Consider the following 15,274-nt stretch of genomic DNA (forward strand, 5'->3'; position numbering starts at 1 on the left):
CCACCCTTATCCTGTTATGGCTCACCTTAAATAGTCGACAAATGTCAGTGATGACTCATCCTCTGGGTGTTCACAACTGGTAGGCCAAGTGGGCAGTGTTGGTGTTTTTCTCCATTCAACCCAGTATGAGCCCGCTGCGATCCCATATTCTTTCCACCTGTTTAACTAATTCACATGCCAGAGGCTGGATTCTCCGACGGCGGGATGCTCCATTTAGCCAGCAGCCCGGGGGGTTCCCGACGGCGTGGGGCTGCCCCACAATGGGAAACCCCATTGACCAGCCGGCGTAATGGAGCATCCCGTCGGCGTGCTGAAACAGAAATGTGGTGGGGCGAAGAATCCAGCCCCATATCTCTTCCACCATCACAACTGTCCTGATGATGACATCTTTGAAAAATGGTGCATTGGACATGTCAGCTTTTTCCCTGAAGAGAGGTCCCCCCCAACCCTTCTCCCCCCCACTTGTGCATGAAAAGGCAGTCAACTGGGTTTGACCCATTACTGCCCCTCTGTCTTCACCCGTTCCCGTCCCTTAACCTGAACTTTCCACCCTACCCGCCTTTGCACTCAAAGGATCATCCTCCGCCATTTCTGTCAACTACAGTATGATGCCAGCACTAAACACACCTTCCACTGACCCTCTCATCAGCATTATGCAGGGACCAATCCCTCTGTGACACTTTGGTTCACTCCTCCATCACGCCAAACTCACCATCCCCTTCCAACGATACCTTCCCTGGCACTCGCAGAAGGTGCAATACCTGTCCCTTTACCTCCTCATCACATCCCAGCACTCGGGACTCAACACTGAGTTCTGCAGCTTTCTCATTTTAAACACCTTTTCAAAAAATATCCCATACATGTATTCCCCATCACAACACCTCCTCCCGTCCCCCACACCAGACCATCTGTCTTTTCTTCTTAAGCTTGCCACATCTTGTTACAATCTCTCACAGCTTCACTTTAATATCAAACACATTCCTACCTCTCTTTAGTTCTGGCGAGCCAAACTGACTCTCAATGTTAGCTCTGTTTCTATCTCCCTACAGATGCTGCCAGACCTGCTGAGTTTTCCAGAATTCTCTGTTCCAGCATCTACAGTATTTTGCTTATTGTTTGAGCATATCATGTTATGTTTTGGCACACTCATATATTCTGATCATTTAACAATCTTCCTTCACTCATCCTCTGCATATTAAAATTCAGCCCAAAATTGCCAATGTCCTACCTACCCTGCAAGTAACATGGAGAATGTAATAAAGCTCCATTTCCCACTGATTCCCATCATTCCCCATAAAGAATGCATGTGCTCAACTTTATCATTCATATATAATTAGATGCCACTTTCTCTTTTGGATTCGAAAGTTTGCATTTGCTTTAATAACCAAAACCTTGCAGATTACCAATTAAAAATGGCACCCAACACATGTTATTTGTATTACTGCACAGTAATACTAATTAAAAAGCATAATTTAGAATAACTGGACTGTAAGCACAGCTTACGATAGTCAATCGTTTACAAATTTACTTTCAAGAATTCTTTGCAAATGTTAAAGAACTAACAGAAGCATATTTATAAACCGTATTCTTTGTAACAAATGTAATTTTCATTTTGCTCTCTCTATTCTAAAGGGTTCTGTGTTCATATGAGCATCAAATCATTTGATTTGTGTTTCTTTGCATCTACCCGATCATCACTCTCTAATACCAGGACATTTATTTGAGGGTAACGAATTGTACTATCTCTCGTTCTCTTCCAGTTGATTCTTTCATCCGCACTGTTACTGGGGAAAACATGATCCACAGTAAAGACCCCTTTCCTTTCTCTTCTGTCCTTTAGCATTTCATCTATATCTCCACTGAGGTTTGGGTTGTCCGCTCTAAATTTTTGTGCTGCCACCATCATGTCCTCTGCTTTTACTCTGGGTACAGGGACTGTAGGGATGCCAGCTATCATCATAGCAAGAGCAAGAATGCACATTTTGGGTGCTTCATTTTGCTTTACTCCTTCATTATTAGCTCCATAAGGAGGCAGGCCAGGTCGAGATGTGACAATCACTCGAGGGACAGACGAGAAAGTTGCATCAGGAAATCCTGTTCTTTGTAATTGGTTGGTTTGTTGATAATTTTCAAGCTGCTGGTGTGGAATTATGTGAGACGAAGATCCTTCACGGTTTAGAAGTACATTCTGTGATCTCCTGCTCAGTGTCATAGTTGGGTGGTTGAAAAAATTCTGATGGTGAAAATAATCTGCATGATTACCGAGTACAGTGTTTAATGAATATCCTTCATAAAAGCTCTGGGAGTATATCTCTGGATAATAATCTCCCCACTGCTTCCACTGTTGTCCTGGATATTCCATACTGTCTTGTAGCGGAAAGTGATTCATCAGATACTGAAAGTGTCAGTACGGATGTACAAACGGTGCATGGATAGATGAAATAGTATTGTATTCTATCTCCACAGATCCTGGAGTTAGTTTTCCTGGTTATTTCCTACAAACCAGTGCATTCAGACTGCATCAAAATTATGCCTTGGGGTCATTAAAGATCAGAGCTTGTTCTGAATGAACTTTAGTTCCAATGATCACCTATCAGGAAATATAATTTTGCAAAAAATGAAAGCATTAGATAATTATTTTAATTAAAGTTAAATAATTAATCACTGATCACAATCATTCCAATCAGAGCATTACACATATTTATTCAGTCCGATTAAATTTTCAGCAGTCTGTTAGTGTATGAAGTCAATGCTCATATCCGTGGACCAGCAGTTTTCAGCTCCCAGCTGTGGGTTCTCCTGTGGCTGGGCTGGCGAGCCATTGAAATCTCCATTCACATCGGCTGGACGAGAAGATCCCGCCTGTGTGAAGGGCAGGGAAATTTCAGCCTTGGTATGCTGTGTTACATTTGAATTTGAATTTTAAAACACAAATGAATTTGATCATGTCCACATAACAAGGTTTGACCAACATTCCAACTTTCTCAGTTATGGTGAAATTCAGAAAACTGCGGATGTTGGAAATCTGAAACAAAAACAGAAAATGCTAGAAAGTCTCAGCAGATCTGTGGAGTGAAAAAAGGAGTTAATGTTTCGAGTCTGTATAACTCTTTCAGAGCTGCTGAATCTCTCCTGAATTTTCTTTTCTCCAGTATGATGCCAGCTGCTGAACAAGAATTTGCTTTTACCTTTACCTTTGCTACAACAACATAAATATCCAAATTGCAATGTGGCAAGGATTTTGAGAACCATTTTAAATGCCATTGGATATGCTTTCCTTAAGTGAATAAAGCCATATGTTTCTATGCATCAAATGATGTTAGTTTTCAAGAAATATTTTGCTTTGAATTCAAACATGCAATTTGTGCAAAATTCAAAAGGTAGCAAAGAAATCTAAATATACTCATGATGTGGAGATGCCGGTTTTAGACTGGGGTTGGCACAGTAAGAAGTCTTACAGCACCAGGTTAAAGTCCAACAGGTTTGTTTCAAATCACTAACTTTCAGAGCACAGCTCCTTCATCGGGTGAATGAACCTGAGGAAGGAGCTGCGCTCCGAAAGCTAGTGATTCGAAACAAACCTATTAAATTTACTCAGCTTGAGGAATCTAGGATTTCACTCCATTTAATAACGGCTATGTTTGTAAAGTTTATTTTCAAATGGCTACAAACTTAGAAATGTTCTATATTTGATTCTGCTTTATAATTGGAGCTCTCTTTCTCCACAATATCCTTTTGTACAGTTCTCGTTTGATGGTACTCATCAATGCCCTAGATGTAGGCATTGAGAAAACAGGCTGCAAATTAATGGATGATGCAGAGATTATAACTTTGACTGAAGAGAGACAACTAAAGTCAGATCTAGGTGCAAAGGAGCAATGGACCCACATGTGGCCGATGACATTTAATAGATAAATGTAGTGTTAGGCACACCTTTGGGCTAACACCACACTTTTTGTGTCATTTAAGATACTGAATTAAAGTCTGAATTAAACTTAATGGAACAAGACCAACTGGTATAGTGCCAGGACTATAGTGCCAGGAAGCTCCAACAAAAATCAATTAAAGTAGAACAAAATGCAAATTAAGCAAAATACTGTGGTGCGTGAAATCTGAAATTAAAACAGAAAATGCTAGAAATACTACGCACATCTGTGGAGAGAGAAACAGAGTTAACATTTCAGGACATGGCTTTTATTAGATCCAAGGAACTAGATTGTGTCCTCAGGGATAGGCTATTTGATTTAGAAAGTGAGAACCAGTGGCATGCCTATAGCTTAGAACAAGCTCTTTAATCTTTAGTAAATTTTTCCAAATTGTACAGTAAGTGTGGATTTGGGACAAGCATTTAGAAGGGATAGGTTGACACAAAGATAGTTAGAAGAGTAAGTTCTGAGGAGGACATAAGGAGCTTACAAAATATGCGTGTAGGTTAAGTCAGCGGGCAAAGTTCTGACCAATTGAGTGTGATGTGGGAAGATCTCAAATTGTCCATTTTGGCAGGAAGAATAAAAAGGCTTATCATCTGAATGGTGAGAGATTGCAGAGCTCTGAGGTGCAGAGGGACCTGCTAGTGCATGAATCACAAAATGCTAGTATGCAAGACTAGCAATTAACTCGGAAAACAAATAGGATGTTATAGTTTATTGCGAGGGGAGTTCAGTACAAAAGTAGGAAGTTATGTCTTTATGCTTCAGTTGTACATGTCACTAGTGAGACCAGGGATGAAATTCTCCCCTACCCGGCGGGGCGGGGGGTCCCGGCGTAGCGGAGTGGCGCCAACCACTCCGGCGTCGGGCCTCCCCAAAGGTGCGGAATTCTCCTAGGGGTTAGGGGAATTAGGGGCTAAGCCCGCACTGGAGTGGTTTCCGCTCCGCTGAACTGGCGCCAACGGCCTTTGGCGCTACGCAGCCCGGCGTCGGGGCCGGCCGAAGGGCCTTCGCCGGTCCGCGCATGCGCCGGTGCATCAGCGGCTGCTGACGTCACCACCGGTGCATGCACGGTAGGGGGGGTCTCTTCCTCCTCTGCCATGGTAGAGGCCGTGGCGGCGGCAGAAGAAAAAGAGTGCCCCCACGGCACTGGACCGCCCGCCAATCGGTGGGCCCCGATCGCGGGCCAGGCCACCGTGGGGGCATCCCGCGGGGTCCGATCGACCCGCGCCCCCCCCCCAAGACCCCAGTGGCCCGCTCGTGCCGCCAATCCCGCCGGCACCAGAGGTGGTTTAAACTACGTCGGCGGGATTGGCTTGTTAGCGGTGGGACTTTGGCCCATTGCGAGCCGGAGAATCGCCATGGGGGGCATGCCGATCGGCGGGGCGTGATTCCCGCTCCCGCCGATTCCCGGGTGGCGGAGAATTCCGGCCACGGCGGGAGCGGGATTTACGCCGGCCCCGGGCGATTCCCCGACCCTGCGGGGGGTCAGAGAATTCCGCCCCAGATTTGGAAGATTGTGGACAGTAAAGGTCTCCTTTTTAAGTAGGGATTTAAATGCATTGGAAACTGTTCAGAGAAGGTTTACAAGAATACTTGGAATGGATGGGTTGTCTTACGAGGAAAGGTTAGACAGGGGAGGCTTGTATTCACTGGAGTTTCTTGATTGAAACATATAAGATCCTGGGGGGGTGTTAATAGGGTGGATATGGAAAGAATGTTTCCTCTTGTACAAGAATCTAGAGCTAAGGGTCAGTTTAAAAATAGGGATTCGCCCATTTAAACTGGCGATGAGGCAAAACATTTTCTCTCAGAGGGTTGTGAGTCTTTGGAATCTTCACCATGAAAAGACGGTGGAAGCAGTGGCATTGAATATTTTTATGGTTGAGGTGGATAGATTCTTGGGAAACAAAGGAGTGAAACTTTATCAGGGGAAGGCTGGGTGCAGATTTGTGCTTACTATCAGATCAGCCATGATCTTATTAAATGGTGTAACAGGTTCAAGAGGCTGAAATACCTACTCCTGCTCCTTGTTCATATGTTCTTAAGTTTCCTGCTGTAACTTATGTGTACGAATGATGGATGGGATATTGAACGGGGTGATTTGTCACTGTCATTTCCTGAAACTTACTGCCTTTTGGAGTTGGGAGGGAAATTTCCCAGAATTTCGTTCCCCTGATCTATTTTTTAAATCTGTGCTTGTACTTCTTTCAGGAGATTAAATTGTTGCTGGTGGGCAGGTAATGTTAAGGATTATTGTGCCCAGTTGCAATATGTATGAGGCAGGCTGGATGGTCTTTTGATGTCCATCCCCCTTGTATATTTGGTAAGCTATACTTATATTGCTTCCAGATTGATAGATTATTTATTCTGCAGTCAACAGACACCAGAATTAGAGTGTGCCTTGCACGTTTACTGCATTTCACTTTGAAATAATGATCAAAAGTTTTATTCTGCAGTCACACAATTAAAGTGGGTTGAGCAGAAGATTTCCGACTTCAATACAGCGGATTCTGGAATATGAAACAAAAACAGAAAGTGCTGGACAATCTCAGCAGGTCGGCCGTCATCTATGGAGAGAGAATCGAGTAAGCATTGAGTCTGGATGGCTCTTTGTCAAAGCGAAAAAGATCTAAAAATAGGATGAGGTGACACTGTGATTAGCAAACACTGCTTCCTTACAGCACCAGGGACCCGCGTTCAGTTCCAGCCTTGGGTGACTTCTTGTTTGGAGTTTGCACCTTTTCCCCGTGTCTGCGTAGGTTTCCGCCAGGTGCTCCGGTTTCCTCCCACAGTCCAAAGATGTGCAGATTAGGTGAGGTTATAGGGTAATGGGGATAGGGTGATGGATTGGGCCCAGGTAGAGAGCTCTTCCTGAGGATCTGTGCAAACTCGATGGGCCAAATGGCCTCCTTCTGCACTGTAGGAATTCTATGATTCTATACCATTGTGTATGCTGGGGACAGGGAGGGTGGGGGGGGGGGGGGAGGGGCATGTGGGCAGGCATGGAGCAGCGGAGCTGGAAAGAGGACCAGCGACAGGTGGTCGTGGACAAATACGTCATGGACAAAAAGACAAAGGAGATGTCAATTGTGGAGATAATGACTAAGAAAGGTGTTGAGAGTGGCATATTAAGAAATCAGAATGTGTTTGTGGCAGAACAGGGGTAAGCAGTGTGTCTAAGGAAAACTTGGAAAAGAGAACAGATGGCTCTAGTGAGGTGGGTTGGGGGGAGGGGAGACAATGGTGAGGGGAAAACGGATTGATGGAAGAAATGAAAATAAATTGATAAAATTAAAAATGAAGTGAAGTTGGAGGAGAGAATTCACAGTCTGAAGTTGTTGAACTCAAAGTTAAGTCTGGAAGGCTGTAAATGTGCCTAATCGGAAGATGAGGCGGTGTTCCTCCAGTTTGCGCTGGGCTTCACTGGAACATTGCAGCAGGCCAACGACATGAGAGCAAGACAGTGAGTTGAAATGGCAAGCAACAAGACGTTCTGGGTCCTGCTTGTGGACGGACCAAAGGTGTTCTGCAAAGCGGTCACCCAGCCTGTGTTTAGTCTCTCCAATATAGAGTAGACCACATTGGGAGCAGCAAACACAATAGACCAGATTGAAGGAGGTGCATGTGAAGCTTTGCGTCATCTGAAAAGAGTGTTCAAGCCCTTGTTTACATTATCCAGCATTTTCTGTTTTTACTTCTGACTTTAAATTTTATGCTTTGTTGGGCTTCTGCCGATGGTCAATTTAAAAATATTAAAAATGCAATAGTTAATTTTTACAAATTCGCAGTAGTTGGTTAATCAGAGTTTCTGACTACCTCCAAACAACACTGTTGAAGAAAAAAAATGTTCAAATTTATGGAAATCTGGCCATTCCTAGCTTGTCTTCTAGCCTGTTCCTGTTCATCCAGAAGAGATGGGAGTTAAGCTTCATTTGACTTCTCCCATACCATTGTCCCAAACAATTCTTCCAAATGGTAATGCCATTTGTGTGCACTTCCTGCAATCTGCCAAATGGTTTTCGTTATTCTTGTTTTGGTCTCTAAGCACAAGTCAGGTGGCCACTTTTCTCAACACCTCAGTTCTGTATACAAACATTATCCTGACTTCCCTCTGCATTATCACTGTTACTCTCCTCCTCATACCAACTCTAGCTTCTCCATTTTTGACCTCTTTCTAACCAGGGTCAGTTGAAATTTCAGAAACAGTGCTTAATTCTTCTGGGTCTCTGCATTCATCTGGTCTGAATATTGACTTTACTAATTTCAGATTTCAGCTATATCATCCATTTTTACCTATAGCAGAGTTGATGATGATGTGAATGAATCTGCCAGCATTGAGGAAGAGGGGGGACAGACTGATTGCAAACATTTTTGATCATTTAAATGCTGGCTTGTTCATCACTTCAGGCTAAGGGGATACACTCACATCTGTGAAAATCTTTACAGATGTTGATTTATCAATGTATTCCAGCATGAATGTGCCCATTGTCAATAATAATTTCTGCCATTGGTCAAGCATTGTCAATGGTGGTCTCCAACCCTAACCACTTAACATTAATTGTAAATATTGAAATTATTATAGTGAAGGGGCGCCTCTGGTCTTTCAAAACCTTATTGCCACTGGTCTTTCAAAAGAGGCTTCAAATACGATGCTTGCCTTGGTATAATTCTTTCAAAAATAGCATCTTTCAAAGAAGAGCTGAAGTACAATCTGAAAGATAAAATGATTATCCTCTACTCAAATGGTTCATTAAATTATCTTCCATGATCTCAATAGCTCTTTAAAGTTATCGATTAACTGCAAATTAATTCCTTTTATTACACCTTCATTAATCAATAGTAGTCACTCTGATGACATGATGTAGTCTGTCAAGTCTTCAGTTTGATTTTGGTACATTTTGTGTACCCTGTTCAGAACTGTTATAAATTTAACATATTATTTATGAATTAATCTATTGAACACTAATTAACTAATAGGCTTCTTACTGACCTTCAATTATCTATTATGTATTATCCCAAGATTGGTGTACCGGAGTTTTATCATGGGCCTGACAAAATTATGCCCTCTGCTCTAACTCCACACATTTATGTCGGGTTATCAGTGGAAATTCAAATCGTTATCTGCACTGGTGTGACCTCACAGTGCAAAGTGACATCACCAGCTAGTTTCCTGTGACTCTTGGCTGATAACATAAAATGGTGCAATAGAGAAAAAATGTCCTGGCTAGCAGCAAAAAGTGATGAATACCTTTTGCTATGAGGCAAATCATAAATTATGATTTGTTTTCATAGGTTCTAAATGTTTGATTGTTCTCCATGTCAGAATAGCTGTAGGAATTATATCAGGAATGCATTTCTGCCCATCAGTATCACTATGTGACCCAACCCCATCCCCCCCTTCCTATTTTCCTGGGTCAGATTCATGTTAACATTGTGGTGAATTCTCCAGAGCTATTTGTGCCTCAATTGGTTGCCGATTTCTTGGTAAAATGTGGTGTAACCTGGCACTGCCGCAGCATCTGAAAGGAGCACTGCAGTCACTTTGAAAGTGAGGGGAGCAAACCTCAAACTTTGAGTAAATAAAAGCAGGGTACCAAACTACCAGGTTTGCAGACTTCTTTATGCAGGTATTTTTGACTTAGGGAGAAAAGGGAGCTTTACTTGGCACTTATAAAAGCTCAGGAGGCCGAGAAGGTAAGTTCAAATAAAGTTCAATTCAATGACAAAACCATAGAATAGAATCCCTATAAATGCAGAAGGAGGCCTTTCGGCCCATTGAGTCTGCACTGACCCTCTGAAATAGCATCTTAAGGTCCAGACCCCCAGCCTATCCCCATAACCCTACGTAGGGGCAACTTAGCATGGCCAATTCATCTTACACGTATATCTTTAGACTGTGGAAATAAACCAGAGCACCTGGAGGAAACCCACAGAGACAAGGGGAGAATATGCAAACTCCAACAGTCATCTAAGGCTGGAATCGAACCCAGGTCCATGGTGCTGTGAGACAGCAATGTGTGCCACCATGCAAAGGTGACAACACTTACAATCCAAAGGTCACAACCAGGACTACCGATGATGCCAGTCACATTCCAGGTGATGTTACAACCAATTTTATGAGCCCCAGCTGATTGGCCTCCGCCCACTAGCCGGTAGCTTATATTCCACCACTCCCACAGAGAGATCAATTGGGGTGTCCCCCGGGGTCTCGTGAGCATTATAGCACTGAAGCAAGGTGACAAACCAAAACAATGACTGAGGCATAGTAGAATAAGATACCGGTCGATGTCCCTTTTTCCTGACCCTTCACAATAATCTAGTGCTGGGAGGATTTCAATGACCGAAGCAGAATAGTCAAAATAAGAAGAGACAAACACGCTTTGAGTGGTATTGTAAAATAACCCACATACGTCAAGCTGCCAATTGTACGTAATTAAAATAAGCATATCTGCTGTTTAACACTATCTCCAAAGTCAATATTATTTCTGTCTTGTGTTAATGCAATGTAAGATACATATCCTTCCACCTATTTTGTCTTCATAAAGTGGACACAATCTACAAATTCCCAGAATGTCTATGCAACCACAAAAATCTTCACATTCACTTGCTTCCCATGCAAACTCACAACCATGAATTTCCACGTTTAGCACAATTTGCTCCACCTGGTATTGCCCCATTTAGAAGTATTTTGTTATATTCCACTACTCCATATAACATCAAATAGAGAACCTTCAGATTTTGTACTTTCTTCTTCAAAGAGAAAGTAACCAGACGGCAGTTGCAGATGGTATAAGCCCCATCCTATAACCTCTCATTACATAAAAGGGGAAAGTCCTGGGCAGGCATACAAAATAAATAAGAGGGAGGAAATAGATGGTGAATTGTAATCTGTTGATTTCTCCTAATATTTATCATCTTGTATCTTTACCTTCTGCAATACCTGTAATTATAATATACGGTGAATGTTTCGGATGATATTTTTACAGAAAGCACCCTCGTCTTTTTCCTTCTCATCTACTTCTACTTCATTTTGTTTTTGTAGTTTGTCACAGCAAGAAGCAAAAACCACCTGGGCCTTCTGATTCAAGAATGATTGGCCTGTCTTCAACAACTAGGTCATTGCATCTAACATTCACAAGCACCTGTCCAGAGATAACCACCTGGAGGAGTAAGTAATATCCGGAGGAGGGAAATCACATGGTACTGTATGAGGTGCCATGAGGATATGGGAGTGGAAGATAAGGGTGCAGCAGCCATTGCAGTCCCAAAGGTCAGAAGACATTATCCAAATTTCTGGGATTCGGAATTTAAAACAAGGTCAGTTGAAGACCATAAAACATACACACGGGCGGTAGAGATGACATCCCAGAATTTTGTGGTGATGATGACTCAGCTGAAGAAGACCACTAGTCAAATCTGCAGTACTATGATGGATGTGTGCACAGCCATGATCAGCAGCAGATGATTTCCGGATGCTTGCAGTTTCTAGCCTGGAAGCTGCAACTATGTAGTTGACAACTTTGACAATATCATGGAGAGTCTATTTGTCAAGACTTCAGTGATTTAATTTACACCTTGTTGTAAGCAGCTTGTTGTCCTGCTGATCCATGGTGAACTCAAGGCAGAGCTCAGTACCGGAGGGCCAATAGTCCCATTGTGATGATATATCTCAGGACAACACCACATGTTCAACCTCTTATCACCTTCCTTAAATTCTGAGGTTAAATGTCCAGAGTCAAAGGTCATCTCAGTTATCTTGAACTCCTACTGGAAAGCGCCAGCCATTTCAGAACCTCATTTCACTGAGGTTTTATTAATATCTATTGGGACCGGTCATTGTCAATCTAAAATGTTTGGATTGTTACAACATCCTGGGCAAATGCATAGTCAATTCCAGTCCTACTCATCCCAGAGTCACAAATTCCCGAAATCTTTGGCCAATGGCTGCCCAATAATTACAGTCACCAGGTTTGCAAGTTGAGACACAATTACTGTTTATTTATAATGGAATAAATATGAAACATACAATAAATACAGTTGGATAACAAACAAGCTAACCTCCTACCCTCATTAACTGTCCCACCCTCTACCCACACACAAAATGCAGATAAAAATAGAGGGGTGGAAAGGGGTAAAAAATCATAAGGATTAAGGTTACATGGTAAGAGTTCTTGCTTCAGATAGTGAGTTCTTCAGTGCACCTTCTTCACAGTATAAGTGTGATTTCAAGTCTCTGGAATGAAGCTTGTAATGATCTTCTTTGCAGCTCAGCAATATATCTTACTCACAGCTTTTCCAGGAGAGGCCTCTGGCTTCACATCAGCATGTTCTAAGAGAGAGTTGTCAGATTCTGGTCTCTATTTCACATGAGTCTTTTATGGAGAGAGAGAGTTATCCGATTCTGGAATCTGCTTGCAGAGTCTTTTCTGGAGAGAGAGAGAGTAATCAGATTCTCAGTGGCCTTTTGGTGAGAAATAACTGGATATTCCTGGAGTGATTCCTCTATTGATTAGATTCCTCCATCCAGCCTGCAGAATCAAAAGTGAAACAACAAATAAGCCTTATGACACTGAACGGCATAGTGTGTGATCAGATCTAATCACCACCTGCTACTGGACAGAGCATCATCCCTTTTGGTCAATTCATTGGCCATCATCCAAATCAATCAAATTGAGTAATATCTGATCTCTCCTGTTGCTGCAATCCTCTGCTTGAATTTAAAGGCACAGGCCATCTACAAACTGCTTTGCCTTAAAGTCACAGGTCCATTAGTCATCCATGGATCGGCAATGTAATGGCAAAATAAAAGAAGGGGGAAATAAGGGAATAAACAGGAAACAAACAGGAAGAACCCTTACATATCCCCCACCCAAAAAAAGAATGAAGCTTCAGGACACGGAAGTTTCAGTCTGTGATACACAAGACATGAATCACAAACACATACTCATCCAAACTATTCCCATTACGCAACTTCCCCCCTCGCCCTCCCCCCCAGCCTCCACATTTGTAACTAGGCAATCTTTAAACACGTGTCAGAGCATCTGCAATCACATTTTCCTTTCCGGGAATATGTACAGTTTTAACATTAAACTGTGGTAATAATAAACTCCAACAAAATAATCTTGCATTCTGGATTTCAAGCTTCTCTATTAATGCACGTGGCTAATGTTCTGGGAATGTCCATGGTGGCTAGCACCGATCCATCCGTTATTACCATCAATCTTTCAGACTCAACTTGGCGTTCTGTGGACCACAGCGGTTTCGCTTCCTTCTACAACATGTTAAACATGCATTGTAGTTAGTCTCTAACTGAGCCCGTCTCTGTGGTTTTAGTCTAGACAGATGTGGCTTCATTGGTTCAGAGGATAACACATTATTGGCTCTATGAACCTCTTAATCTTTAAAAGGAATGGTTTACTGATCAGTTCATCTCCTTTGCTGTTGACTTCTTTTAACTTGAAGAGGCATTGTGGACCTTCAAAAGGATGTCGGTTAACTAGCTGCTTGCTTGGTATCACGTCACAGTCCTTACTGTCCTCGTCCTGACTAGCTAATGTCATGCTATTATTTATACTTTCCTTCAAAGGAAACATGTTCTGGGAAATATTTGCACCTTAAGTGAATGGCAATGGGTTTTCTGCAAGAAGTTATAACAAATTACATTTAGAAAGGTACAATTCATTTTCTTCTTCCCTTTTGCTGTCTTCTTTCCTAGCTTTGTAAGAATTACTTGCTATTTATTCAAGATTAGTTAGTGCCAGGTCTTTTCGGTAACAACTGTTTATTATTACTTCATAATTAGAACCAAAATCAAAGTCAAAACTCTCGTGTAACTCCTCATCACTGTCATTACTATTAATTCGGACTCCTCCTTCCTACAGTCACCCTTAGTCTTAAAATTCTCAGAATCTGGTTCACTACTACTGTCATATGTTCTGTAATCAACATCTTTCAACATTTCTTTCTTCGAGTCATTTACGGCCCTAACTTCCACATGACCTCCCATTGGCATCTCATGAGCTCTCTGGAGTACTTCCCTCAGACTCTCTGTAATTACTAGTGAATCTACGACCTTCATTCCTGCCAAATCATTCCCCATAAGTAAGTCTACCACCTTCCATTGGGAATTCATTAACGACTCTGACAACTACTGGACCTGATGCTAAATCACACTCCAATTTTACTTTATACAATAGAACTGGGATACAAACTCCATCTATCCTATTCACTAACAGCTCAGCTTTCATTGAGCTCTCTGAAGGAAAAAAACAAATCCTTCTCCATATGAGAGTTTGAGTAGACCCTGTGTCCCTTAAATTAACAATTATGGGTTTTGCTCCATCAGTGAGGAAAACGGGGTGGCCATTCCCTTAGAAAACCCCCTAGGATATCTCTCATCTACCTCATTTCTCACACCTGCTCCCACAGCAGTGTTTACCTCAGGTCTCCTAAGCCCAGTTAAAGCTACAGTCTGCCCTGTAGTATTCTTCACTTCCATTCCCTTTTCCGAATCCTCCTTATGAACCCCCACAAGTCCCATGGGCTTTCCTTGCAACTTCCAACATCCTGAACAAATGTGTCCCACCTTATTACAATGGTAACACCTCAGCTTCCAAGTCTCACCTCCGCCAGCAGTACCTTTCTTCCTGGTCTGAGGAGCAGACCTTGGAGCATTCCCAGCTATCCACTTTTTATCTTTGTAACCTGCCTTCCTTTCACTCTCCCACTTTCTATCCCTCATAAAATTATGGAGGTGATAGAACAAAGGTTGAAATTTATGGATTAGCTCATAATCGCCGGCCATAATTGCTGCCTGTATAGCAGTTTTCACCCTCTGGTCTTCAATATGGGTTCTTATCAAACATAGGGAATTCTTAAGTTCTTTCAGAGACTAATAGGTAGTTTCAACTCCCAATGCTTGTACACACGTGTCAAAATTGTTCTGCTTAACCCTTGAAAATTCTACATAAGTCTGTCCCGGCTGTCTCCTTTAATTCTATAGCTTCTGCCTATATGCTTCAGGAACCAATTCGTATGCATTCAGAATGGCCTTTCTTACGCGTTATAATTGTTAGACTCCCGCTCTGACAGGGAAGCATAAGCTTCCTCTGCCCATCCCATCAGTTTACTCTGCCATGGGTAATGTCAACTTTTCTCTTGGCCACTCCATTTAGGATGCTATTTTCTCTAATGCTCTAAAAAAGGTTTCTACTTCCTCCTCATCCAATTGTGGGAGGGCTTCTATAAATTTAAGCATATCACCACCGGGTTCCCTTCTAGGCCGAAGTGCCCCTTTAGTTTTTTTAGCTCCCCACTTATTTGAAGCGCTTGAAGCTGGAAGT

General features: G+C 42.4%; 1 protein-coding gene across 3 annotated transcripts in view; it reads right to left on the reverse strand.

The window, feature by feature from the left end:
* Window positions 1-1,499: 1,499 nt before the first annotated feature.
* LOC119969410 overlaps window positions 1,500-15,274 on the reverse strand; it is a 48,106-nt gene continuing 34,331 nt past the window's right edge. For 2 of the 3 annotated variants that reach the window (XM_038803032.1, XM_038803033.1), the window contains exon 2: window positions 1,500-2,590. In XM_038803032.1, the coding sequence (XP_038658960.1) occupies window positions 1,643-2,389 (747 nt within the window). In that variant the 5' untranslated portion in view covers window positions 2,390-2,590 and the 3' untranslated portion in view covers window positions 1,500-1,642. Of the gene's footprint in view, window positions 2,591-8,922; window positions 9,009-15,274 lie in introns of those variants that run through there. The other variant, XM_038803031.1, reaches the window with a different exon arrangement.

This window comes from Scyliorhinus canicula, chromosome 7, assembly GCF_902713615.1.
Source record: "Scyliorhinus canicula chromosome 7, sScyCan1.1, whole genome shotgun sequence".
Lineage (NCBI taxonomy): Eukaryota > Metazoa > Chordata > Chondrichthyes > Carcharhiniformes > Scyliorhinidae > Scyliorhinus > Scyliorhinus canicula.